Below are 24,728 nucleotides of genomic sequence, written 5' to 3'. Positions count from 1 at the left end.
TGGGATTTTTTTTTTTTAACCAACCTGAATGAATATGTGGGGGATGATTTAGACTAATTATTAAAGATTTGTAGAAACACCTGAAATGCTAATTCAAACAGGAGTTCCCTTCCTTTGGATTTGGATGAATTTGAACTTTATTTCCTTCCATCTCTGTTACATCGATCACTGCATTCCTGTCCTGACAGGAGTCTGAGCTGCCAGAGGATCACCCTCCACAAGAACCTGTTCTGTTCCTACGTCCTCAACTCTGCCCTGACCATCATTTACCTGGTGGGTGTGGTCAACAAACCTGAGGTCGTGGTCAGGAACCCGGTGAGTCTGGGGTTCCACTTACTGCTGAAAAACAGTAATATTTGAAATATATGTTTTGACTGTACATATATATATATATATATATATGTATATATATATATGCTAATTTCTATTCATAAAAATTTAAATACAGTAGGGGATTATTACTACGGTGTCAAATGTTCTAATAATAAAAATGTGATTTTAAAATAGGATTCTCTACATCCATTAACTCTGCATTAACTGCAGGCCTTATGGTGTCATTAAATCCACACTTACAAACACATGCCTATTGAATTGGCTGACCTCCTCCTCCTTTCATCCCAGAGGTCTGCTGAGGTCGAGGCAGTAAATCTGTCTTTCAGGAATGAGCCACTCAGGACCTCACTCGTGTAATCTTTCAGGATTCACTCCTTTATTTTTAAACCCAGAATCATTGGAGTTGATTTTTACTGCTTTTGTAGAAGTTGGTTTAAATTGAACACAGACTTTCAGCGTCAGGCCGCCGCTCGAGCCGGAGCACCTCCGTCCGGGGGCCGACAAAGTGGAAACATCCAGCTTGAGTTTACTTCAGCGTCCTGCTGCGTTTGGCTCATACTGACTGCTGTCTTTCACAACCCATATCCTGACATGTCCAACAGGCAGGCAGGAACGACAGCCTTCATCAAGAATGTAATGGAAACACAGAGCACGTCTATTTAGTTTTTCTGAACCATGCCTCATTAGCCTTCTGTCAGAAAGGTTTGTAGTAAATCTGAGGCTGCTGGACAAAGATCTGTCAGGGCCCGCTAACTTATTGCAACATGTCAAAATGAAATCCGACCAAACGGCCAGGATTTTCATGAGGACACTGCAAGTAAAAAAAATAAAAGTGGGATCTGGGCTTGTCTGTTTTGAAACATTTTCAAATTTACAACTGCCAAACAGCAATTTATTAGCCTGTCTCTGCGAAGGTGATTTAGAAATAACAAATTGTGGCCGAGATTTACTCCTTCAGAGAAAACAAGCTCTGTTTGAACATTTCTTATATATTATTATTCTGAAGTGATATGAAAAGGAGGAACGAGTCCCAAAAACAGGGAAGGAGACCCCCAAATGTTGACATGGTCTTGATTTGTAAACCAGGTCATCGTCTGTAATTATAGACAGCAGCAGAGAGCTGTTTTGATTGGCTTAACCCAGGCGATGCGTTATCGGATAACGCAATGCCGATAACGATAATATATATATATATATACGTATACATAAAGGTTAAATCCCCATCAGCGTACCTACAGAAAACCCTAGAGATAATGGTTATCATTTCATAAATAATCGTTGCATTAGTGGATGTTGGTGAAGATAATAATAGAAAAATATATATTTAAAAACTGCTTCAAAGTTTGTAAAATAACACATCATTTTAATCTCAGATCTCCTGAAGAGAAGTGAAAGCGTAAATCACAATATCCTGCGGAGATAATGTCAATTGAATCTACATCATGTAACGATGAATTAAAAAATAAAAATACAGAGAAAAACAAAGAACCCATTGTTATGGTGGCTGTCTCTGCAGGCCGGCTGTAAGGTGCTGCACTTCTTTCACATGTACATGCTGGGCTGCAATTACTTCTGGATGCTGTGTGAAGGCATTTACCTGCACACGCTCATTGTGGTGGCGGTGTTTGCGGAGGAGCAGCATCTGCACTGGTACTACCTGCTGGGCTGGGGTGAGTCATCTGCACACAGTCAGAACACAGTCCTCAGAGCTTTACTCTCATTGTTGTGGTTCTGTTTATTCAACGTACGGTTGAAAGACAGAGACGCCGTCTCCACAGGGAGGCAGGCAGGTTTGATATTGGAATGAATTGACACTTACACCATGGAGAGTGTCCTCAGAGTCACCCTGGAGGAGCTCTGCTGGACAGTCGGCACAAGTGACACTGATGTGCCGTGTCGCCTTGTTGGGAACAGGAATAATGAGTGCAGCCTGTCAAACGAGCAGGCGAGGAAAAACGGAGGGTCATCATTTAAAATGGATGGACGACCTTGAAGCCTGTGCTGTGCTTGCCACGTACTCTATGAGTGTGTGTGTGTGTGTGTGTGGTTGGGAGGTACAGCCAGTGTGTGAGATCCGTCTGTGGCCAACATGCTGTAGGTTCCAGCAGTCTCTTCAAATGGACTGTACATGGGTTTGTCTGTTTATTTTCAAACAGGAAAAGCCCAGTTTCTCCTATTTTTTATTTTCATTAGTCGCCGTATTGTTACGGGAAAATGATCCCCGCGGCGTTTTCTTTTAAAGGTCGGAATAAATGACACGGTGAAGTTTAGACCTTCATAAAGTCCATTTGATGAAGTCATTTAAGAATAACATCACTGATGGAGCTCACCTGAGTTTCTAATGTTCTAAAAATGAAACAGTCATTTCTCAAAGTTCACTAAAGTCCTCACATGGCTGTCAGCTTGTTTTTCTTTTTTCTCCCCTGGTCTAAGGTTTTCCACTCGTCCCTGCATCCATCCACGCCGTGGCGCGGAAAAAGTACTTTGATGACAAGTGAGTAATGTTCCAGAAACTTCTGCAAATAAACAAGAGCTTGTTTTTGTTGCTGTATGTGCTCAGCTGTGTGTGACAGAGAGGTCTGAACATGAGAGGGTTTTATACCACTGTGTTCATGTGTGCTCTGGGCTGTTCTTCCTGTTCTAGCTGTTGGATGAGTGTGGAGACCCATCTGCTCTACGCCGTCCACGGGCCTATTGTAGCAGCTCTTCTGGTAAGAGTCTTATTATTATTATTATCATCACCATCATCATCATCATCATTATTATTATTATTATTATTATACAATAAACCTGATCTGGGCTTCACTTTTCCCACCCTTCTGCAGGTGAACCTTTTTTTATTATAAGAGTGTTGGTGACCAAGCTGCGGGACACACACCGGGCAGAGTCCAACATGTACATGAAGGCGGTCAGAGCCACCTTAATCCTGGTGCCTCTGCTGGGAATCCAGTTTGTAATCATTCCCTGGAGGCCGGAGAACAGAGTGGCAGGAGAGGTCTACGAGTACATCATGCACATACTGATGCACTACCAGGTGAGTACACAGCTGGTACAAGTACCAGGTGTAAAAATCGCTAACTCTGAGAATGCTACTTGATATCTTACTGAAGTATTAAACCTGTCAACAGACACAGAGAGAGCAGCGACAGACAGATCCGATCCCTGTGCAGCTATTTCTTCGCTCCCAGTTTAATTAACCATGTGCTCATTTATTTACTCCATGCTTTATTCTTTAATTAGACCTCCATATTCCCAGTATTTACTGACCAAACAGTGGAGTCTGTCTCTGTGTACTTTGCTGCCGTTCTGTGCACTAAGTAGTGGCACGTCACCATCTGGCCTGCTTCACACACTCCAACACAGAGACTGTGTTTTCTGTCTCTTGACTTTAGTGATTGATTAATTTGCTGAATTATCTTCGGAGAAACCAGTTTAGCATCTCATTAGCTTTATTAGAACTACAATTAAAGCATTCAATTATGAAATCGTGGCCGGATCGCCAGATAAATGTAATCACAATCAAACATCCATGGTGTAATAACTGAAGTTATTCCATTATTCCACAGGGTTTACTGGTGGCGACTATATTCTGCTTCTTCAACGGAGAGGTAAGGACACTTCATGTGTCTGTTGTGTGTCTGTGACTTTCTGACTGTAGTCACATGTAATTAGAATTATTGTACAACATTTTAATACTTCATATTTAGGTATTTTATCACATATATTTCTGATATTGTACAGTTGCTTTTAATGACAAATGAGGCTATTTCTCACTATACCCTGTATGTATGTGTTACGAAATGTTTTACTGTTTTTTTTTTCTTCTTAGGATAGAACATGCTTATTTTATCATGGAAATAATTAAAATATTGGAGATTTAAAATTGTTATATACTGCAAAAACCTGCTATAAAGTATTAAAAACCTGCGATGCACTGGCGTGACAGCCAAAACGCGATACAGCGAGGGACGACTGTACTCTCAAACTACAGTGTCGTTCCAGCTTCATTAAAACCCAAGGAGTCATCGGGATGAAATGTGACACTAATTGTCTCCGATGAGACATCGGAGCAGCGTCCGTGTGGAACATTTTTTGTCGATGTCACAAACAACAGTTTTGTGTCGTTGACCTGACATCACAATGAGGCCTTTTGTTGAAACCAGGCAGGTCTGTGCAGTTTGGCCTTGGAATCACACGGGAATTGAACCCAGTTCAGAAACCTTGCCCCTGATTAACGGAGCTGAATGGCTCATTATGAGGCCGGAGCTAAAAACTCTCATCACCAATAATTCAGTTGTTTCCTAATTTAAATGTTTTCTCTTCATCTACGAAGATGCTGTCACATCGTGGTTTGCCCATGTATGAACTAATGTCTGACCCATTTTCCAGGCGGAACAGAACAAATACAGAACATCCCCACAGTAGGCTGTAGTTGTTGGTGCCAGATACCTCATGCTGAGTATTTAAATCTTCTCTATTTATGCTCCATTGCCCTAATTTCTCCTCATGTCATAAAACCCCCCGCCCAACACACAACTGCACAAGTGTCTCTGCGGATTATTTTGTGGCTTCATTTTGACTTTTTATTTGAGTAAATTTATAGCAGCGTATTAGTCTAAACACAGTGTGGAGCGGTGGCCACATGCTGAGTCCTAACCTCATAACATTAAATACTTAGTGGAGAAAACAAATGTGTCACCCACTGAATCCATTAAAGTGGATGGGTCTTCACAGCAGCATCAACCCGAGACAAGGACGGTAATGAAAAAACTAGAAGACATCTTTGAACAAAGACTGATGGACCACTCGACAGGAAAGTCGATTTCCATCTGTTCTCAGGAAACAATCTTTTATAAACGGTCTTACCCTTTACCTGAGCTGACCCTCACTCCTTTACTGCTACAGACTTGGACAAATGAGACCCACACCCTCTAGCAGGGGTCTCGAATGCATCACTTACCAGCTACCAGTAGCTTGATGCCCTTTTCCAAGTAGCTCGCTAAAAGCTAATGAATCTAACAAACATTTATAAACGTCATTGGTCGCTCAGAAATTCTGCTTTAATGTCTATCCAATCAATATGGACACTTGTCCCGCCCCCTTCCAAAACAAAATGTTTATTTGCCATTTGGCTACTTAGCGACGTGCTCATTGGGTTTTTTCATTTGTGCTCATAGACAAGACACCAACGTTTATGTGGAGAAAATCAGAATGTTTTTTTTTCCTGCTACAGCCTTTTGTCACAAGTTATTTTCAGAAGAACCTTTATCCCCTCTGTGACTAAACATTTTCTAATGTCACGCATGAGTTGACCTTTATAAAGGCCAAACTGCAGGATAGAAACCAGCAACATCACGCGCTACAGACACTACACTGCAGTACAAATACTTTGAAAGAGGTATTTTTGACATTCTGGACCACTGCTGTCACTCACGGAGGGGACATTCACACTCACACTCACATTCACACCTATATTGTAACGTGAATTAATGTGAACAATTAACTCAGTCTTGAAATGTGAGAATTACACAAAGAACCCGGAGAAGAACGTCAAATGACCCACAGCCTTGGTATTTAGCATTTAGCATTGATTTTGCGTCTGGGAGTTAGATGATGATTGGTCCATGCAGTAGGTGTTCATGACATTAAAGCGTGATTGGTTTTCTTCTCATGTGGTAATTTTTCTCTTCCTTCGTCCAATAGCTGTATCTGGAAAACAACATATATATTATATTCTATGGAATATATGTGGAAAAGTTACTTTTGTGTTGAACGGTGGGTCTGAAAAGTTCACACAAACTGTTTGTGCAGGTCTGACAGCTACACACACAAAGTGCCTCCATTAGCATTGAGTATTATGTACAAAGAAAAGAGGCAAACAATCACAGCGTTCTGTGAAACTGTCAAAGCCCCGTCCTGCAGGCAGCCTCAATAAAATGACTTTTGAAATCACACATTATTCTGTTTGGCTTTTTCATGATTCTGACTTCTATCTTCTCCCTTTCAGGTGCAGGCAGCGTTGAAGAGGCAGTGGATGCAGTATAAGATGCAGTGGGGTCAGAGAAGGAAGGACCACTGTTCGATGCGCTCCACGTCCTACACGGCCACCTCCATCACCGAGGTGCCGGCCTTCATGTACCACCACGACTGCACCAGCGAACAGTTGAACGGGCGCCACACGGAGGACTCTGAACTGGTGGCGCTGAAATCGGGAGAGACGTACGCATGAGCCGCCGTCCGGAGGCCAAAGAATGTAGCAGGGAGATTAGCCACGCGCGGGCGGCAGAGATGTACAACAAAGATGGAAGATGAATCCAGTTTTAGGGCCACATCTCAAGGCCGACGCTGCTCTGTTGAAGCGATACGTGATCACACAGGTGTGGAAATGAGGAGGCGGTGGAGCGAGGAGGAACTGAGATGAATCACTGTACATCGGCGCCGCGGCTGCTTCTTTTTAAACCTTATGATGTCGGGAACTTTTTGAGACAGAAGCTGCTTTTGATTAGCGTCACCTCACAAAGCTGCTAAAAGGCGTGAGCATGCTCAGAGTGAGCGATGGTCCTGAATGTGACGCTGACTGACTGATGGTCACGAGAGTGAAGCGGAATCCTTACAAACTTCACCTTTGATTAAGATTACTGTACGTGGGACACATCTTTATGGTAGTGTGCTAACGACGGCGGTCAGAAGAAGCTGCTGTGCAATGGAGTTGTGTAAATAAAGTCTGTTCATGATGTTTATTTGGAAAACGTGTTCAAATGTCTTCAGAGAAAACTTTATCTTTTGTGTTTGTTTGACGCTGAATATTTGATTCCTGCCAGTTCCAGTTCTTACCTGCTAAGTGTTTGTTCTGTGACCGCTGACTACTTTGTTGTTTTGCCGTTTGCTGTATTTGTGCCAATGCCAGACTTCAGAAGGAGCGGCCAATCAGAAGGCAGTTAAATACACACACACACACACACACAGAGTACAGCAGTAGTATCACTCGTTGCCAGTGAGACTACAAAGAAACACTTTTGATTTTCCTCCCAGTCATGCTTTCTCACGATGGTGATGCCTTCACTGTTCTGTGTTGTTTAGAACGTCATTTCCATGAAGATTAATTAAATGATTTGTAGCCTATTTATATATATATAAAAAACTAAAGATAGAATGCTATCTTTAAAACAAAACACTTCAATAGAGACAAGTAGAGCGATATAAAATAGGTTTAAAAAATGTCTCCAGAGAAAACATCAGTCCTTTTTTTCTGACTTGAAGCTCAAACCAGAGTCACAGAATGTGGAAAAGGCTCAGAGAAAAGAAATATCATTGTCTGTGTACTTGGCTGGAGAGTGTGTGCAGGATTGATGTCCTTTTTCTTTCACGTCGTCGTCTGTGTGGTTTCAGTGTCAGGGCGAAGAGAGAAGGTGAAGGGAGACACAGTAGTGTTCTAAAGTAGGCCAAAACTCAAGGAAATCTAAACTTTCCTACATATGTTTTACTCCATACAGTAGATGTTAACCAGCGGTATTAACTACTTATTAATACTGCAGTATTCACAGGATTATTAAGCAGTATATAACATTTTGATAACGGTTTCGTCTTAACTCAAATGTATTTTGCTGCTTTTGCGCTGCTTTTGGTTAGATGTGATCTGCATTTAGTATGACGTGCAATGGAAATAAAGTTGAAATATTATATTCTATTTTGGCATACAGTCAAGGTCTAAGTTTCTAACCATAAAAGTATCATTTTTTAAGACTTTCTTTTTTAAGGTTTTAAGCTTTTTAAACAACAGCGACGCAAGCTAATCTGGTGAGGTTTGCGGCAATTAAATGTAACGAAGGACTTCATGGGTTTGTAGTATTACTGGAGATATAGCAGAGAACATTGTGTACCATATAGTATTAGCTTTGGTTTATCTGCTTGTTGAGAAACCCGACGTCAGATTCCGTCGGGAGAAAACCCAAGACCCTAGAACTAAGGACTGAGAACACGTGCTCGCGTGTGTTTACTGACATTTTAAATAAGGTGAAAAGCAGCCTTCTGTTTCTTTGGGCTTCAATCGACCTTTTCAAAACCAGCAAAACACATACAGTACTCTACCGCCATATCCCCAGGTTTCCCTTAGCAACCACAGTCAGTCATTAGGAGACAGCTAACTGTCTCCTAATGACTGACATGAATCAGGAGGAAATGTGAGAAATGATAAAAAACGAATGAAATACTTCTACGTATAAGAACTACTGTGAACCTACGGTGGTTTGTAGTTTTTATGACAGGGCTCGGAAGTTTTTCTGTTGTTTGGACTCCTGATGATCAACACCTGAACCTATTACAACGTTACGTTTCGGTGACTTTCAGTGACAGTTGAAGAGTGACAATCAAATGGAGCGAACGACTTTGTCGCAGCAGGGCAAAGTGGGTTTTAGTGCTTTACACCAATCCTTGAAGTGAAATATTAAAGTGTATTATTTATTTTTTACTATGGAACTCATCCTCAGCCCAGTGGTCAGTGGACGCTGCCTTCTTTGTTATGCACAGTGTGAGACACACGACCTTTCTTTGGCATTCAGTCGGACAGAGCCTGTATATTTTGTATGTCTGTGTAAATATAAGACAGGAGAATTCCGTATGTGTGTATAAATACAGTAAATCATTTCTTTTGCACTGTGAACTACAGCTGACCGCTATTATATATATATTTTTTACTTTTCTGTCATTATTCTGGGCTTGTGTTGGTCTTTTCTTCTTCGCTCCGTCTCATCTCAGACCAGTCTCATTTTAAAGGCTATTATTAAAAACAAAATGTATTTTGTAAAAACCAAACTACTGTGTTTGTGTTTGATTCTATTTTATTTACCTCATAAAGTAATATTTCTGTAAGAAAAAACTAAACATTGATTTTCATTCGGTGGATTTCCTGAATTCTGTGCTGACTCAGCAGTATTTCTCTTGGCTACTCAGCCCTCGTCCATATTTCAGGGTTGAGAGGTTTTATATAATGAGTGAGCAGGCAAACAAACACGTGCCTCCAGTTGGGCATCGCCGTGAGGTTTAGCTTGACTCACATTAGCAGCCTGTCATCTGGGCAACTTGACAGGAACTAAGTGACGCTGTAGCTTTAAGGATGGACGCCGGTCTGCGTCCCTCGACTCTATAATGTTGTTATCACACTAACGAGGCCGAGTGGTTCTCATTTAAAAATGAATTTTGTACGTAGACATATATATATATATATTCAGCCTTCTTATAGTCAGATACTGTATAGAATGTAATTTCAGGCTCTGCTGCCTCCTAATGGTAAAGCTGAGCAGAAAATCTGATGGAGTTTTCGCAGTCATTCAAAGTCTGTTTAATGTTAATAATATGACAAAGTCAAAGTTTGAAGCTCCACGTCACTCTGTGCCACAACTCAATTATCAACAAATGAATACATGCAGGAAAATATACCATATCTATATCTATATATAGACAGACAGACAGACAGACAGACAGACAGACAGGAGGATGAATACATTCATATTTTAGACAAGTAAATATTAGACTAAAAGGCTTTATTAGTAACTCTATGACATGGATGTCAAACCTAAGGCCCGCAGGTCATTATGTTATATGTACTGGTCACTTGGAGTTTGATAGCCCTGCTGTATGAGAACCCATACAGAGAACCAGCAGTCATACTGTCACAGCTTAATAAGTCAGTAGTAAGGTTCATAAAGAGACTGTGTGTGTAAAACCACTGATGCACATGTCTGTTCTCTCCGAGCCAGTCGCAGTATTAGGAGCATCATGGGAGAACAGGGAACCCCTGCTGCGCTCAGCGCCACGGCCACAAAGACAATAAATCAAACCGTGGAAATCTTCTCTCACTGCGGGACTAAAATCCATCGCTTCTCTCTGCTCAGGAGAGATAGGACTCGGAGTCACCGTGGGATTCAGAAGCAGGCGTTAAACCGTTGCTGCAGAGCAGGGAGTCGAATTAAAAGCCAGAACAATGGACAAAAGGAGAAATTATGATAATTCCGTTAGTGAAAAGACAAACAGTTCTGGGCTCATTGACTGCTGATTGGACCAACATCCACTGAGATTCCCACTTTAACTTCACACACTACTCTGGATTCTGTACTGAATGAGACAAAAGGCCTCATTAATCAACAATAAAAACTTCCAGTTTTGTTTGAAGACTTAGACGTAGTTTTTTTTTTTTCGGCCAACATCACGTTTCGCCTCTAGTCAATTTATGCCGATGAAAAAAAAAACATTTTTGTGGAATTCCTGAATTGTTGTTGATGCTGCGTCTGACTCCACAGGAACATCAGCGCCCTCCAGAGAAATCTGAACAGAGACTGAGAATGATCCAATGAATCACCTCCTCCTTAACTAATGTGCTGCTCAACTGCTACAGTACGATCTCCGTGGAACCTTAGCTTTCCAGAGCCTTTGAAGTATTATTAGAAAACGCTGCCCGCTACATGCTAATTATTCATTATCTCCCTGTTTTAAACGCTTTGATGTTGAGATTATCAGTGATGAAACTATGCCCCGGGGCCCAGCGCTGAGCCACGCCCGCGACAATATTTATTTGCCACATTCATCGTATGTAGTATCGTATATCGAGGGGTTGTGGGGAGAGAGTGGGGGTCCTGTGGGGGTCGGAGGCATAGAAGGAATGAAAAGAAAGAACAAAGGAAAAGAAGGAAGGAAAGAAAGAAGTAGGAACTGATGAACTGTGACAAAATCACAGATGGTAAATGATCAGAAATGTCTCGGAGAATCTTAGGAATCTGAGAACGTTGAAGACCGAGGTACGCAGCAGGAAGACTCCTTCACATCAGGGTGAACCTGTCAGTCTGTTTAAAGCTGCTATGACATGTCTTAGAAGATAAGTGTCCCCGTCTTGTCTTCTTAATAGGTCTTGTTCCCTCATTATTCACTAATGAGATTTGTGAGACAAAAATTAATTACCAGGGAACTTGATAGACAGGCTGCTGCAGTGGGAAGAAATAAATATACGTCCTCCCTTCTTCCACGTGGAGTTTGGACTCTGAGCCTGAGTCAACGCCTGGCTTTGTTCCTTGTTTGCATCTGAGTTTATTTCTGCCAAATATTTTAGCACTTGTGACAACAGGAAAAGAAGCAATCAGTCACAATTACACAGATACAAACAACACTGGAGCCCACGGAGGCTGAACATTTCAGCTCTCCTCCGTGATTGCACCTTGGCAGTGTTGAACAAATGACTTAGTATGTTGCCCGTCTTCAAACTGTTTTAAAAAGCTGGAGAAAAAAGAAAGTCGGCGGAAAGGAAACGGTGTTTGGAAAACAAACCTGGTTCACTGCTTTTAATGATGTTAAAAAAAAACAAAACAGGCGTGCATGACAAGAAGGTTTCATGGTGCATGGACTGTGATGCAAAACTAAACCGTAATGAGAAAAGGGACCACACGGGGACCAACTCTTCGAAGCTATAGTTCCTCCTTATCGCATGTGTCGAACCCAAGGCCCGTGGGCCAAAGGCTGCCCACCAAATCATTTTTGGTTAGCAGAAGTAAGACTGATGACTGAGACACAGGTCACTGTGATGACACTGATTGGCTGAGACAAACAGACAGGAGAGGAGAGGACACAGAGAGAGACAGCTAACTAACATGCGAACCATAAACTACAACGATGCATTTCACGATGACCAGATCTCTGTGATCAGGGATCCATGATCCTCGGTGAACATTACGAGACTTTTAAACGGCCGACGTTTGATTATGTGCAGCGAGGAGCTGGACTGTAACTGTAGATACTACTCAGCTGAAAACCAGCATCTGAAACCCTCCGAGCCACAAACTTCAACATGCCCTCGTTAAATTCATGCACGGACTGGAGTGTTGTCGTACGGAGCCGACAGTCAGAGGGCCAAAGAAAACCCACAGTGCTTAAAGCTAAGGGCCCTCAGAGCCTTGTTAAACACCAGGTTAACAGCCAATGTTTCCCTTTTATCCAATGACTGTAGACTCACATTTTCCACACTGTTCGAGACATTTAATGTGCGGTCCCGGCACAGCAGGCAAGGCACTAATTTATTTCTGTTTTACTATCCCTGCAGTGTAAATTTCAGGTTCAGGGTTAGAAGAAATACAGCTTTTAGAGGCGTCCGGGTAAAATGGATGAATCTGATCATCTCTGGCAGGGCAGTATGAAAACACGGGGAAGCAGAAGTTGCCTTGAAAGCAAATACTGTACCGGGGCCAACAGTTAAAGGCTCAGCAACCACAATTTTTAGTTCAACACTTTTCTGTCAGCACACATATAAATCTTTGTTGAGAATCTGATCGTAAATAAAATTGAACATCGAACTGGTTTTATGATCTGTGCAAATGGTTGGTTAGTTTAAACAGATTAGAATTTTCTTGTAAGTACATTTTCACCGTAACGTCCAACTGGGTGAGAAATTTGGATCTGAACAACAGCATCTGTATATTTGTCACTCATTCAAACAATAGGGTTTAATGGTCAGTTCTATCAGGACAAGAACCTGTATTTGTTCGTCCATCACAGCCCCCCCCCCACCCCCAGTACTCTGTAGGTTACAGTAATGTGCTATTTTAGTATTTAAATATTATTATTTTGGTCCCACAAATAAACCAGGAGTATGTTCCATCTTGGTGTTAAAATAAATAATGATAATATATATATATATATTACTAATAAAAACATTTCATTAGTTCTAATTCTGGTTTCTAAGGTTGTGCTTTGAAATACGTAATATGTTTTATCTCTGTGGTTCGCAAACTCTGGTAGAGCGTTAATTGTACCACAGCAGAGAAATTGCACTGTTACAATTTGTTACAATTTTTTACAATTTGTTACTGTATTTCAATAATGCAACAGGAAGAAGGATTAGAGTGTTAAAAATATCTACAAAAGGCGGGCAGTTCAGTTCGATTTTTGTTTTATGTTAAATCTATAAGAAAGTATTAAATATGCAATACAAGATACTCTATATACCAACGTCAGAGTACTATGTGTCATTAAATCTTCAAAACCATTACACACTGGGCGTACAAAGAAAAACTAATTGCTTTACGTCAGCGGCCCACACACTTGAAGACACTCCACGTCCCCTGCCTGTGCCTCATGTAGTACTTATAGAAGTGTATTTGCCTCTGTGGGTAGTACTCCTATAGCCTGTGTGTTTTCACTCCTCACACCACCTAGCCTGCCTACATCTCACCGCAGTTCATTTCAATCTGCGGCGTTGGCTAAGTGTGGAAGTGTGCAGTGAAATGGAAGATTATCAGTGAGTGCTGCGTGAACGTGAGCCTGAGAAACCAGAGGGAGACATGACATGTGTCCTGGAGGACACGTCTGGACACTGGAGACAGGAGTCTGCAGAGCTGAAGCTAACAGTGGCAGAGACGGAGTGAAACAGGATCAGATTAGAAAGTCTCTCTCTCATGTTTTGCCTAAATAGCGTCGTTAGTCATGTGCGCGCAAGGAACTTGCTCACAGAGAGCCAGATGATGGATGATGGGAGGAGGCAGAGGGGGGAGAACCAGGGAGATATAGGGGAGAGATGCTAGGAGCAAGACCAAATGAGTTTTCTTCTTTTTTTTCCCAGCTGAAAGTAAATGATTGCTTCTCCCTGGCTATTGTTTCTAAAAGGTGATGAAAAGCACGGGTAGAGATGATAGGAAAAAATATTAGAAAAAATCTAAAAAATACATTTAAAAAATAGGGCATGTTTATAATACATTCAAAAAAGAATGAATACTATTGTCCATATGTTCAAACATAACAACATCAGGTTCAAAGTCTGAAATGAGAACCAGCTTGAAATCCTTCACAGATCTGCAGGGAAGAGTCGGAAAGGTACTGTACGATACATCAGTATTCCTGCGGCGTGTGGACCACACAGCATATTTGATGGTTTATATACCACACTATAGAACTCGCGGCCTGTAAAATAACACACTGCAGCCTTTTCTAAATCTATTTAACGCACACGTTTACACGCAGCCCGAGTGCGAGTCAGGCAGAGGTGAGCTGTAATTGCCAATGAAAACGCGCTGTCATGGCTGAAAGTTGAAAGTTGCCTCGGCCTAGCGCTGACTGCCTCAGACTTCAGTCTCCCTCATCAAGTATGCAGACCAGGAACGGGGAAACCAGAAGGAACACGCTGAGCTCTGTTGGACTGAAATGAAAAGGTACATTATGGAGTACACATTATGTCACTGAAGGAAAGTGAAGGAGACCGTGACAGGTGTACGGCAGCGGTGGTCAGAAGACATCGCCTTCTTAAGTCAGAGCTACTTTCTCTTAGCACTCTGTAAAAAATGTGTTTAATTTCTGCAAAAAAAAAGGAAAAAAAAGAGAGAACTATTTATAAAAAGTAATAAAGGTGGTTGAGCTGAGCCGTGAGAGGTCATTGGGTGGTGGTAAGAATAAGCAAATTTCACTTAATTGGTCTTTAGTTAATGCTAGCAATGTTAGTAGCATGTAAATCGTATTCATGGCAGTGAACTACACCTTAACTAGCTAACACCTATATGTTTTTTTTTAACAAAGGCTGTCATACATACTAGAGCTTCAGGGTCAGACGTATTAAATCACACACAGCACAGTGTCTCCACCGTGATGAACGAGTGTCCGGCCGGCAGGATGATAATACTGTAAATATTGACAATGTGACCAAGTGGAGAAATGTGAGGAACCTGGTTAATAGTTCATTAAAGAGGAAGTGGATAAATAATACAGAACAGTTCAGAGTTAATATAAACAAACACACAGCGTCTGCCTGTAATGAAGCCATGAATATGCTGTAAAGACAACTGTACGTATAGAGATACTGTGGATGATGACGCTCTCAGACCCTCCGTTCTTCTCTGCCTCGTCGCCGGGACACCGGCGAGGTGGAGAGCCGTGAAATTACATGGAATAATCGTCAGCGATCATGTTGTTTGTTTAGGGAAATAAATATATCATCAAGTTCATTTCATACTCCGCTATCTGTACGTCTGCGCTCCTGATTCATGCCTCAGTTATTAGGCCTAGTGGCTGTCGTTCGTTATCGCTGATGTGAAATGATGCCTAATGTACAAAACCATTAGAAGACCACCAGTGAATATTCCTCACTTGGTCTCGTGGCCCCAGGCGGCTGAAGACACTTGAACAAATCAATAGAAGAAAAAGAAGAAAAAGCAGAACTGACTGATGAAGAGCAGCTGTTACTCATACACTGAGTGCTGCAGGTTTTAGTTTTATTTTTTACTTAACCTTTATTTTATGTGGTATCGTTTGCAAATACAAAAAGTTTAAGTCGAGATATGTTCTGCCTCTCTGTTTTTTTCACTAATATTTTACGATTTCTTCTTAAGACGTCCCCTCGTACAGTTGGTGCTGCAGGTGCGTTACAACACCTACAGTCTACAGTCAGAATTACAGCTGTGAACGAATGACCTTAACTGACCCCCACTCATCTGTCCGTCTGTTTTTTTTTTATATTCACTTTCCCTGGTGACTTTTATAGGTCGAAGGAATTTGGTGATTTTTTTTCCTCTTGCCCCGCTGTGACATTGACGTGACCCTGCTGACGCTGGCCCTGCGATGACCTGCCATAGTTCCACCCTGACTCAGCCAGTGTCGGATGGGACCGGCTCCAGCTTCCCCTCGGCTCAGGAGCATAAAGCATATGGTTATTATTTTTAGATGGGTACTGGAAAGAACTGGTTTATTTATAAGCTGTTGGCAATTCAGGGTGGAGGGTTATCTGGAACACATTTGTCAAATGGTATCTCAGCCATAGCGCAGTGACAAGATCCCTAAATGCATGACTTGCAAATTCAGGAAAACAATTCCTTTAAAAATAATAATAAAATAAAAGATTTCAAAATATGGGGTTGAACCGAGGTCGAAGAGCTGATGGTAGGTAAAAGTTTAATTAGAATAAAAAATAATGCTGAAAATCTTCATGAGGCCAGTCAAATGACAGAGAAATGAGCTCCCCCTACAGTAAGTTTGCCTCCATGAAAAAAAGTTGTATTTTGATGAATATTTCTATGTATATAAATACACAAAAGTACATGAATGAGGAGCAGGCAACAGCTCCTTATTTGCATGTACACATCAAACTCAGTTCCTGATCCAACGCCTGTGCACCCTCTGATAATCTCACTGCACTTCTCACTTCTCAGTCCCAGTCTCTGCTGCAGGAACGTTCATTTCCTGTGTGGCAGACGAACAATTCATATTCTCTAAATAACAATAATTCCCGGGCTTTCATTGGAAGGAGTTTTCCTCCTTTTCCCATCAAACCACAGCTCTATTAATAACAGGCCGTTATATTAAACTCCTCCATGAACCAAGGCTTTAATTGAAACCAATTTCACTTCCATTTCAACATTGATGGAGACCCAGTGTTTGTTGAGGTTTTTCCTCTGTCTCTCTGCTGGTGATTACAGCCACACACACACACACACACACACAGAGCTACTCAGGCAAGAAATTAGCAGCGGCTGCCGCAACCACAATCTCAGCGAACGGCGGTGGGAGTTCACCCGACGGAGGCTGACATCCAATTAGCAGCTGCAGTGTGTGATGTCAGTCAGTCAACGATAAGACTGCGGTGATTATGTTCTTTAAACGCTGCTCTATATATGATTGGATAAGTCATTAATCATCTGATGATTTCTCTGACTGTGGTTTTAATTGACTTTGTGTTACTGACCACCACTGGTCAACACCGGTCAACACCAGAAACAGAGTCCGAGCCTCATTAAGGAAACACTAGTTCCAATTTATAGGTTTGTTTCCTGTTCTGAATCGATGGACATCTTTGTTCAAAGCTCCGTGGACACACTGTGGACACACTCTGTGGACACACTGTGAAAGACGATGCCATGTTGAAAGACAGTGTCTTTGAGGACAACCACCATCATCATGATCATCATCATCATGTGCATGAGAAAAATAATGATAATAAAGATGTCTGAATACATATGTATATTTATGAAGACAGTTGATGATTTAGATCAACATCAAGATTCAGATGATTTAGTCACTTAAATATATCCTGAAAATGTTCATCTTACCTCCTTTTTTTGATCTGATTAAATGCCTTCATCAGATCCAGAGAAAATGATTCAATTCCTGCAAATTATAATACAAAAAAAAATCTCATCAGTATTGAAAATAACTGTAGTAAGGGTTGAAAATGTTCATCTTACCTCCTTTTTTTGATCTGATTAAATGCCTTCATCAGATCCAGAGAAAATGATTCAATTCCTGCAAATTATAATACAAAAAAAAATCTCATCAGTATTGAAAATAACTGTAGTAAGGGTTCTACTTCGATGTAGTAATAAAAGCTCCAGACTTCTTATAAAACTTGTGAGTACTTCACCCTTGTGTCACTCACCTACATAAAGCATACAGCACATGTACTCTGCTGTGTAGTCAATACTCTGGTTCTCCAACATCATCCACACACACTCAGCTCCAGTCTCCAGGAAGAAGATGTGACATCACATGACACCAGGAAGTACCATCCAGCCTGAATGTGCTCTTACACAAATGAATCAGCCAATAAGATCACTGGAAATATTAGAATATCATCAATAGGAAAAATTTGCATAAAAGAATGACTTAATTCTTTTTTGCTATAAGTTAGCCTGGAAAATGCCAAATGTTACCAAAAACATGTCAACAACAATCAGTAAAATTGCTCAGCAAATATTCCATGTGTTCTAGAAGCATAATGCCAGTGTTGACACACAGCCCACTACACACACACACACACACACACACACACACACTCTCTCTCTCCCAGTGTCAGTGTTCACAGACCACAGGTTTATTCTTCCAATCATCCTACTTTAATTCTCTAAACCGACTTCCACTATAGTGCATTTGATTTCGACAGCCTTTAAATATTTGTGTAATTTTTTTTAAATGATAATTTACAGATACGATAGAAAGTGACAAATGATCATAATTAACAGAAAATCAAAAAGAAGAAATAAATACAGACGTCATTCAAATACATTCACATTTACAGTATTTGTCATGGAATAGTTGCACACGTAATATACAGTCAGTGAAGCAGTATTTCTATATTTCTTTTCTTTTGGACAGAGTGATGGAGACGACAGGAGTGGAAGATCTGCCCGGCAACAAAGTTCATCCATTAACTCATTATCAGTGCCTCGGGAGTTGAAGGGTTAAGTAAGTATGAAATGCACTTGTTCCTAACAGTACTGTACACACAGACTGAGTATAAATCTGGATGTCACACCTGAACATCTGTCACCCATTCTGTAGAGAACATGCAATTCTTTAAAAATAGAGAGTGGAGCCCCCTGCTGGCTCCAAAACCTACAAAGCAGCTTTCTAATCTTCAAAATGTAGGCTTGGGAAATGAGAGTGAGAAGAGACGAAGACGTTAGACCTTGGTTTGAGTCAAAATCAAACAACAAACACATATACACATACACACACACACACACACACACACACACACACACAGCTTGGTCAAAATAAACAACCGTGCACATTAACTGGATAATGTCAGCGTTGTGTAGAATTTACGAGATTGGAATTAACGCCGTTCAAAGATTAAATTAAGACAAATATTCAGATTATCCAGTAAATCCCCCCGAATTATACTCGACACACACACACATACACACACACACACAGACTGGATCCATTTAAAATAAACGACAGCTCCAGTCGACAGCAGCGGCAGGCTGTAATGATCAGACTCTTCACACTGACACACACTGACCACCACACACTGAGACGTGTCCACTTTCACCTGTTGTTGTTTCCTTCAGTCTCAGTGGCAACACACGGTGGGAAGAAAAATAACCTGGAATGCTAACAGGCTAAAGCCTCGCTTCAAAGTTATAATTAGAGCTAATGATCTGTTTAATGTGGCCAATAAAATGATGTTAATGTTAGCAGAGGTTTTTGTTAAGTCGGTGACATCACCACTGAGGTGCGTCCGACGAGCGTTTACGATGATATAACCAACTGTTATTTGAACGGACAATTAGCTTCTACCATACATTTAAACAGTGAACTGTTGGGAAGAGCTTGTTCAACACTTTAATTTAAAAAAAAAAAAACACTTTTTACTCATGAGCCACGTCCATGGAAACATGTAGGACCTCCTGTGGGCTTCAGTCTATCTCTTGGGTCGGTCGATGTCGTCGATGGCAGCAAGGAGCTTCTGCCGAGCCCTTTTGTTTATATGCGATCCCAGGCAAACGTTGACCAGGTTGGCTAGCTGCTTCATGGAGTACTCCTACAAGAAAAGTGTGAAGTGACGGTTAATTTCATCAACCTCATTTTCTCTATCAAATATACAGTAGAGTACTGTGCAGAACTTTGCTGTCATAAGGACGGTGAAAATACTCCGGGACAGTGTGAATGTAGTGAACAGTTTTCTCCCAGTGGTCAGAGACCACCCCGGCTCCTCACCCTGTGGTTCTTGATAAACTGCTCCATGTCATTCTCCGTCAGGTAGTAGGCTTTGATGTAAGTCTCCACAAACTCCTTGTCGGGGATGGGTCGCAGGTCGGTCAGCTTTTCCAGCTTCATGAGGAACTGCTGGAAATCCAGCTGCATCAGTGCTCGGCCCTCGTTGCTGCATTTCTTCACGTTGGCGTAACTGCAGAGGAGAGAGGAGGAGAGAGGAGCAGAGAAGGAACAGGGGATGACTGTAGATCCTCCCCGTCAGAGTGGAATGCATTATTCATGCATGCTGCATTATTTTCTTCTGTAAAATTGTGTGTTTGTTGACTAATGTCAGGTCAGTGTGTGACTGGCCAAACACAACGGTCTGACCACGGTCCCATCAACTCTCTCTGTCAACTTTTTCTCTGCCGTCTGGCAGACCTGCCACAGTTTGATGCTGAGTGTTTGAGCTCTGCCTCAAAACGAGCACAGAGCCATTTTCGCGTGCCTTAAGGTGAGACGAGCAACAGACAGACAAATTGTATATCACACCGAGTGAGGTTTGTGTGAAGACCGAGGCACAAAAGATGTCATTTCGGTCTTTTCTTCCATCTTTGAAAAGTAAATCTGCAGCTGTTTCTATAGAGGTTGGTTTTAGAACAATTCAAGCAAACTAACTGTATTTGTTGAACAGAAACACATTTTCATTGTTATTGTTCTGATGTTCAACTGTTTCTAGCGACTAGTAATGGTCGTCTTTGAGAATTTAAACCAGAGACAGATCTGTACAAGATTCCCTGTCTTAGAAAATCTTCACAGTTTCCTTCAGACAAACATTAACAATATAAAAATGAGCTTGAGGTGTTCCCGTGTTCCCCAGCTGGAATAAATATCCCCCCAGTGGATGGTTTCCCTCCATCACCTCCTCTTACAAAAGTGTGATGTTCTCAAACTTCTGGACGTTAAAGAATCAGCAGTCACTAAACTCAAGAAAGTAACTAAAAAAGGAACAAAAAAAGAAAAAAAAATGTTTTAACACCGTTACAAATTAGCAGCAGGATCACTGTGGCATCAGCATCACGTCAGTTTGTTTGTTTTTTCTTTATTCACTCCACAATGTGTGAAATCTCATTGTGTGAGTTTCTCGCCTCATCACCATCCATCCATCCATCCATCCATCCATCCATCCATCCATCCATCCATCCATCCATCCAGACTCTGACTGTTAGACTGTCAGACTACGGAGGCGCTGGTCTGACAACATACTTCACACAGCCTCCATGCACAGATTGTGAGTGAGTAAACAGTGGGGGTGTAGTGTAGATACTGTGGGTTAAAAGGAGCTGTGATGTTCTGTCTTTTCTCACCAGTCTTTGCTGCTTATGAGGCAGAAAGTGGTGAAGTGTGTGTTGGTGTGAGGCCGACACCCACTGAACCTGGAAACTCAGTCTTCACGTTTTCTGTAATGTACCATTTGTAATCTAGACTTCTTCTGTTTTGACAACATGTCACTTATGTTGGAGTTCCAAAATTTATTTTTGTCTATTTCCATTTGACACACATGAAAAGCGACACCGCCCCAGCTTCAGATAAAAGTACCAAACACATCATTCCACTGCCCTTCCTACGCTCCTTTAATGTTATTTAATTCATTATCAACTTTCAGTGGCTGCTGTGTTTTTGCTTTTTTACATTAATATTTCACATACAAAAAAGCCAACTTTTGAATGCAGTTTCATTGCGTTCATTCCTGTAAGGTGCTGACTTAAAAACAAATCTATATATAGCCAATATAGCCATGAATAAATGAATCTAAACAGGTAGCACCTGCTACAACAACAGGTACAAACCTCGAATAAAAAGGAAGTGTGGGCAAAGGTTATAGAAAAAAAAAGCAAAAAACAAAAGAATGTTTTGAGTACTTTGACCTTCTGAACTTTTATTAACCAACCGCAAAAATCAAGCTACATTATTGCCACATGCTTTTAGATATAACAAGAGAGTGTTCAGTGTTACTTGTCTCTGTGAAGGCCTTGCATTAGAATACTGCAGCACGGGCTCTATACCATACGTGCTGCCCTTGAAAAAAGAGAACGGAAAGTGACAGTCAACTACAGACTCTCTGTCAGTTTACGGACTGCAGCGACTGTACTGTCAGAACCAAACCAACACTCGTGATTAATCCCAACAGTGTATTGGACAGTTCACGAGTCCATAATCATGAGTAACATGTTTTCTGTATATTGCTGGAACATAAAGACAGACAGATGTGTGTGTTTTACAAATGATGGAATTAATCATAATTTTACTTCATGATTTCATAGTGATAACAGATTTTAGTCATTACTCTGCATCAAAGTAGAGCGGTGTTTTATGACTTCCTTACCCCTCGACCAGAGTCCTGTTGGCCAGACGGATGCAGTGCTCCCACAGGACGTTGGACACGGGCAGCGGGATGCGCACATACCTAGAAACATCACTCAGCCGCTCGTTAAACTGCTCAAACTCCTGAGGAGAAAGACGAAGGAGAAAGACCTGGGTCAGAACACACACATCACAACGGGAGTCCTCCACAAAGATCGGTCAGGCTCACCGAGTCCTACAGTCCTACCCGACTGAATGTCTAAACAGGAAACACATCAGTCCCTCGGGTTTCCAAGTGGAATACATGAGTAAAACAAACGTTTGTGCACCAGTGTGTTTCCTCCGATTTGTTCTGAGCGACTCTGTGTTGTTCTTGGATAAGACACACCACAAACTCATGGGCTAATAAAATAACCCCACACTGTGAAAAGCACTACGCAGTTATTTACAGTCTGGTACAAAATGACGACAATCTGGTTTGTGTTAATCTCTTTTCATAAATACTAAATGGTGGCAAAGGGAATCATATCACTGAAAGGTATATTTTCCCTCCAGGGCGGCAGCCTACACCAAGTCTGGGTCGGATTGGACCGAGATTTTTTTTTTTTTGGGGGGGGGGGAGTTGTGGTCTGGACAAATGGAAAACAAAACATCCCAGAGTGCTGAAAAGACCGAGGTGGGAAGAAGGAATGTGCCGAGACCTGAAACCGACGTTAGAACTAATCATTCATGTGCTGCTAAATGCTTCTCCGTGGTTTGGAGCGGTTTCAACTGGACTTAGACTTTACATTTTTGGACTGCATGCCACCTGCTACATTATATAACATGCTAGTTCATATTAAAGTATTTCCTTTATAAAAAGTAGCTTTAATGGCCACTGCTGTGGCCTGTGTATATCTGTAGCTTTGCTGCCCCCTGCTTGTGTTTTCTCTTGTTCTTTGACAAATTTAACATTCTATGTAGAAATGTTAACCACAAGAATAATGAACCAGTAGGAGGCAGCGATACAACTCAAAGGAGGATTAGTACTGATAATAAGCATATTTAATGGACAATGGCATTAATATGGGTTGAAGGAAAAGCTATTATGCTGATATTACTAAATATGACTGTTTACCCTTAAAGATTAATAATGGATCAACTCTTATGTGATGTCACATATAAACTGTATACATTTATATGTGATATTATAAATGATAGAACCGGAGGCCTGAACTCATTACTGTGATGGATGTAGCCCAAATGAAGTCTGCCATGACTGGTGTCACAGTACATGGAAGTGAACCTGGATTTTGAGGCCTACTGCATGCAGCCCATTAAATTTGCATCCAGAAATGAATTGTTAATTCATTCAAAAACAAAAGCCCAGCCACAGTTTTTCTTGCTCGAGCTTTTTGTCAATGAAGTCATTTCGTTGCTGCTGCATTTGCTCCCACTTTATATGCAAATTATTGCCATTGTTGGATACCAGTGATCAACCCGAATTCATGAATAAAATATTCCCCTGTGTACCGAACAGCAAAAAAAAAAAAAAAAGTTACACACGCTCCTCAATCAGTGCACATAACGTATTCCGTGTGTACAACGGTTGTCTGACAAGTTAGCAGAGGAGGCTGTCGGCGCCCAACGGGAGAAAGTACACACTTATTCTAATGTGCAGCGTATCAGCTCAAGAGCTGGAACACTGTGACACGGAGCGGCATCTGAACCAGGTCACACACACAAACATTTCACCTCAGGTAATTCAGCTCATCAACTAAATACCCTGAGGTGACTGCCAGGCCCCGAGGATCCTCAAACTCCACTTTTAACTTTCTACTTTGATCAGAATACTTCTGGAATATACAATAAATATTTTGTATAATTGGCTCGAGACGGCTTGACATTGAGAGAGTACTGCAAATATATGCACCATGGAATACAACAAAAACACATTTTGAAAAAGCTATAATCAGTAAACAGTGCATCCTGGCTGTGGCCTTACACTAATTACACAACCTGCTTTAAATCACACTGTTTGGAAGAGTGAGTTTGTATTCCTCAGTCTGAGTGAGAAAATCTAAGCAAACAAGGCCACACTTACACAGTGTTAACATGGAAGTGGATTTATGGATCTTTTTAACACTACTTTGAAACTACAGCAGGTCAGCCAGGAGGTGGTCTTTAAATTCTGCTGAAAAAACAAAACAAAAACACGGCGTCCTCAAATCACCTCTGAAAGTTTTTGTGATTGGACCTGAGAACAAATTCAGCCTGGATTTGAAATGTTCTGACCTGGAGGACCTGCACTTACCAATTCACTCAGGATGGATGTTAATTCCAGGTCAGAGCGAGGTCCTACACATACAGCTGGAGCACAATTGAATAGAAAAAAAACGAAAAAAAACACACAACCGTGTACAGGAGGACTAACAAAAACAGACCGGCAGGCTGCCTCGCTGTGGGGAACATGGCGCTCCTGCCAGCGTCAGAGCCTTTGTGTCAATTGTTCAATGCTTCTTTATGAAACTTTGTCAGCCTGTTCTGTTTTGTTTGATTTACATTTATGATTGTTGTTTCTCGATCTGGATCTGAATTGAATTCCAAATGAAACGTTA

At 41.3% G+C, this 24,728-nt stretch overlaps 2 protein-coding genes across 7 annotated transcripts in view; one reads left to right on the top strand and one right to left on the bottom strand.

The window, feature by feature from the left end:
• The window catches only part of calcr (calcitonin receptor), a 36,867-nt gene extending 19,395 nt beyond the window's left edge, over positions 1-17,472 (top strand). Inside the window, exons 16-22 of the mRNA XM_008331318.3 lie at positions 189-315; positions 1,850-2,003; positions 2,767-2,827; positions 2,978-3,065; positions 3,170-3,367; positions 3,900-3,941; positions 6,341-17,472. Coding sequence (XP_008329540.1) covers positions 189-315; positions 1,850-2,003; positions 2,767-2,827; positions 2,978-3,065; positions 3,170-3,367; positions 3,900-3,941; positions 6,341-6,562 — 892 coding nt within the window. The 3' untranslated portion in view covers positions 6,563-17,472. The remainder of the gene's footprint in view (positions 1-188; positions 316-1,849; positions 2,004-2,766; positions 2,828-2,977; positions 3,066-3,169; positions 3,368-3,899; positions 3,942-6,340) is intronic.
• A 44-nt stretch (positions 17,473-17,516) lies between these two features.
• Positions 17,517-24,728, bottom strand: part of vps50 (VPS50 subunit of EARP/GARPII complex) — a 62,633-nt gene continuing 55,421 nt past the window's right edge. For 4 of the 6 annotated variants that reach the window (XM_017041365.2, XM_008331314.3, XM_008331316.3 and 1 more), the window contains 3 exons: positions 22,154-22,275; positions 19,792-19,981; positions 18,141-19,615 (listed from right to left, as the gene is read on the bottom strand). In XM_017041365.2, coding sequence (XP_016896854.1) covers positions 19,496-19,615; positions 19,792-19,981; positions 22,154-22,275 — 432 coding nt within the window. In that variant the 3' untranslated portion in view covers positions 18,141-19,495. Of the gene's footprint in view, positions 17,593-17,640; positions 17,872-18,140; positions 19,616-19,791; positions 19,982-22,153; positions 22,276-24,728 lie in introns of those variants that run through there. The other 2 variants (XR_003052642.1, XM_025065101.1) reach the window with 2 other exon arrangements.

This window comes from Cynoglossus semilaevis, chromosome 18 (genome assembly GCF_000523025.1).
Source record: "Cynoglossus semilaevis isolate Cse_v1.0 chromosome 18, Cse_v1.0, whole genome shotgun sequence".
In the NCBI taxonomy this organism is placed as follows: Eukaryota; Metazoa; Chordata; class Actinopteri; order Pleuronectiformes; family Cynoglossidae; genus Cynoglossus; species Cynoglossus semilaevis.
Note: the sequence above shows the minus strand (reverse complement) of the source record. Positions and strands in the feature narration are given on the sequence as shown.